At 37.1% G+C, this 3,785-nt stretch overlaps 1 protein-coding gene across 1 annotated transcript in view; it reads left to right on the top strand.

Moving 5' to 3' along the window:
- Positions 1-3,785, top strand: part of LOC106877294 (WD repeat and FYVE domain-containing protein 3) — a 293,546-nt gene that overhangs the window by 200,819 nt on the left and 88,942 nt on the right. Inside the window, exons 12-16 of the mRNA XM_052968010.1 lie at positions 141-160; positions 392-552; positions 2,152-2,244; positions 2,735-2,928; positions 3,112-3,250. Coding sequence (XP_052823970.1) covers positions 141-160; positions 392-552; positions 2,152-2,244; positions 2,735-2,928; positions 3,112-3,250 — 607 coding nt within the window. The remainder of the gene's footprint in view (positions 1-140; positions 161-391; positions 553-2,151; positions 2,245-2,734; positions 2,929-3,111; positions 3,251-3,785) is intronic.

Genomic DNA, 3,785 nt, shown 5'->3' with positions numbered 1-3,785 from the left:
CATGGAACAAATAGGGGCTGCAATAAGGGTGGAGCACTTGCAGAAAACAATACTGATTTTTCGCGTTTTATTATTTCCAATTTGTACTATTTTACAATATTGAAATAAACTAGTATTTTTGTGCTTTCTGCAATCATCAGGTTCATGTAGTGACAGTCATGTTCCACAATTAGCAACTGTGGCATCCGAAACTCGGAGTTTTATCATGGCTACCGAATAAGTGTCACATATTTTTACAGATAAATTCCTCTATTTACATAATATCGAGGTCTCTTTCTTTCTTTCTTTCTTTTGTTGTCCTTCCTATCAATATATATATATATATATAGATAGATAGATAGATGTGTTTATATGTGCATATGCATTTATTAGTGTACTGCTCTTCCCACAGTTCCATTGAATGCAGCATTATCTGCATGAGAAGTTTGCTGAAGATATTACGCTACCACATTGTCTACAAAGATGTGTTTCGGGAAGTTGGTATGTTGGAAGTCATGGTTACATGTCTACATCGGTATGCTGCTCTTCTGAAAGATCCTCAGAATGGAGTTGGTAATTACCATTTCTTCTATTATTTATCATTATATTGATGTTGTTGTTTAAGCCAAAGGCTAGCGCCTTTTGTGCACTTAGGCAATCATTGATGTGCAACCTATGAGTATCCCAAACTTCTGTTGGCTTTTGAATATCTAGGATTATATAGATTCAATTTGTCTTTTTTTATTTGAACATGGTAAGTTTGTGGGCTTTGCAGACCTTTTTTTAATGCAGTTCTATATTTAAGAGATGAGGAATTATGTACATAATATTTGTCCTCATCTTATTTGTTGTTTGCACAACGTTTCAGCACAAGGCTCCAATCTGATCTGGCAATGTTTCTACAGTTGAATAGCCTTCCTAACGACAACCACTCCAAGAGTGTAGTGGGTGCTTTTTATGTGCCATCGGCACAGGAGCCAGTCAGGTGGTACTGGCATCGGCCACATTTGGATGGTGCTTTTTATGTGCCACCAGCACAAGTGCCAGTCGGGGTGAGAGATGGGGGACTGGCATCGACCACGTTAATATGGTGCTTTTTTGTGCCACCAGCATAGAGAGCCAGTCAGGTGGCACTGGCAATGACCTACACATAAATGAATGGTGCTTATTGCATGCCACCAGCAGGGGAGCCACTCAGCCAGAAGCCAGTGGGAGACAGAAAATATATATCGGGCTTTAAAAACTAAGTACTACAATCAATTTGTTCAACTAAAAATCCCTTCAAGGTGGTGCCCCAACATGGCTGCTGTCCCTTAACTGAAAAGAGATATAAGATACATTTTTAGTAGTATCTTATTATCAGCTTCTCATCAGCAAATTAAAATGCCATTCATTCATAAATTTCATCCAGTTGTTACAAGCTATTGATAAACTCAGCCATTGACAGTTAAGTATCATTAGTAATAATGTGATGAATTATGGGGGTGAGGGTTAAAATTGATTAACCATAGGCACAGGAGTGACTGTGTGGTAAGTAGCTTGCTTACCAACCACATGGTTCCAGATTTAGTCCCACTTTGTGGCACCTTGGGCAAGTGTCTTCTACTATAGCCTCGGGCCGACCAAAGCCTTGTATGTGGATTTGGTAGACGGAAACTGAAAGAAGCCTGCAGTTTTTCATCCTGGTAAAACTGCCTTTATAGATATATTGTGTTAAAAAGCCACAATATATCCCACAGGTAGGCAATATGAAATCACCTTGGAAGTGACTGCAAGAGTGACATTTCACATTGTTGTTACTTGTCAATGTCATATGCACATGTCACTTCTAAAATAAAGTCAAATTGGCCAATCTGAACTGTATTAATACAGTGTCTAAACTATACACTGGTTTGAAGGATGCAACTCTTGGAATCACTTTTGAGGTGATTTTGTTTCACTTGGCTCTGAAGTTTATTTTTTAACACAATGCATCTATAAAGGGATTCTTTCCTCGGCTGAAAGCTGTGCATTAGAAGCATGATATGAAACCATTTTAATACACTGTTAATTCAATAAAAGAAATAATGTAATGGCATAGCAATATTCTTGTTAAAAACATGTGAAAACTGGTGTTTTATGGAGTATGAGTCTTTAAAGGATTAAAGCTGCTTTTTTTGTTATCTTTTACAGAACATTTCAAAATATCAGAAGAGCAGATGACATTGGGATTCTATGTCATGGAAGCCCTGGCAATTCTGCTGAATGGCAACAGTGCCAATGCCAGTAAGTATTTCTGTTGACGAGCGTAGGCTTGAAATGTAAAACACTTTTTCATTTTTCCGACCGTCAAACCAATATACCTGCTTGTTGTTCATACACCTCTCTTTGTCTTTTGTTTCTTCTATAAATTTCAGCTATATATATATAAAGCAATATACTTTATACTCTATTTTCCACAATGTTTTAAAAATTCCAAAAGAAAATAAAGTAATAATAAAAAATGCTTCTGCAACTTCTGACTGCATCTTTTTTTTTTTCTTTTTTATTAATTCACCGACATTCACAGAGTAATTCTGTAATACACATGCAAGCAGGCTGATAATTAGGAATTGCTTTAACAAAATAATTAATTCTGTAATAAGTTATTTGTTTTTATCTTTCATCAAAATTTATTTTAAATGATTGTAGATACATCACTTTCTGTTGAAATCTGAGATTTTAACCATCTGCTCATTTTTGTGATCCCCCCCACTTTTTTTTTCTTTTTCAACAGGTGTGTTCCATGAGTGTGGAGGAGCACGATGTGCTCATAATATGGTGCCTTATGTTGATTGCCAGCACCAAGCCCTTAACATTGTCCAGCAGCTGGTTCTGTCCCCTGGAGGTGATGATGACATGGGCACCCTTTTAGGACTCATGCACACAGCACCCGTAACTGCACTGCAACTTAAAACTCACATATTAAAGGTATGAAGGAAAATTAAATATATTTACATCCAATTTTGTTTATTTTCTATTTTTTTTCTTTTTTTTTGCATAGCTCTGTGGTTAAGAAGCTTGCTTCCCAATCATGTGGTCTTGGGTTCAGTTCTTCTGCATGAGCAAGTGTTGTGTTTTTTTAAATAATAATTGTGGCCCCTTATCTTGCAGTCTCTGCTGAACGTTTTACGTGAGAGCCATCGTACAAGAACAGTGTTCCGTAAAGTTGGTGGATTTGTGTACGTGATGTCGGTGCTTGTGTCAATGGAAGGGTGTTTATCCGAACCTCCAAAGTCACCATGGCACACAGGTAACTTTCTATTCAATTATTTCCATTAGTTCTTCATTTACAGTCTCATGATGGCATAGCTGGCCAAAACTTCAAAGTCACTGTCACTACTATTCTTGTTAAAGAATAATCAAGTTGTACTCTATGGGCATATGGCGTAGTGATTAAGAGCGCAGGCTACTAACCCAAGATTCCGAGTTCAATTCCTGGCAGTGACCTGAATAATAATAATAATAACATCGAAAAATACCTTAGGAATGAGAACCCAGGTTCAAAATTTCCCCAATATACCTGATGAAGGCTGGAGGGTATATCAGCTGAAACGTTGTGTTAAAAACAAACAAGATGAGGACAAATATCTTTCAAACGTAAATAATGTCTGGAGTAACCTTTCAGATTAATGTGAAACTTATTTTTATTATAATTGAACATAAAAACAAACAATGTGCATACACACACACACACACACACACACACACATATAACTGTGGAAGGAACCTGTGGAAGAGGTAGACCCAGGAAGACATGGGATGGGGTGGTGAAGCATGACCTTTGA

The sequence above is a fragment of the Octopus bimaculoides genome, chromosome 5 (genome assembly GCF_001194135.2).
Source record: "Octopus bimaculoides isolate UCB-OBI-ISO-001 chromosome 5, ASM119413v2, whole genome shotgun sequence".
Lineage (NCBI taxonomy): Eukaryota > Metazoa > Mollusca > Cephalopoda > Octopoda > Octopodidae > Octopus > Octopus bimaculoides.
Note: the sequence above shows the minus strand (reverse complement) of the source record. Positions and strands in the feature narration are given on the sequence as shown.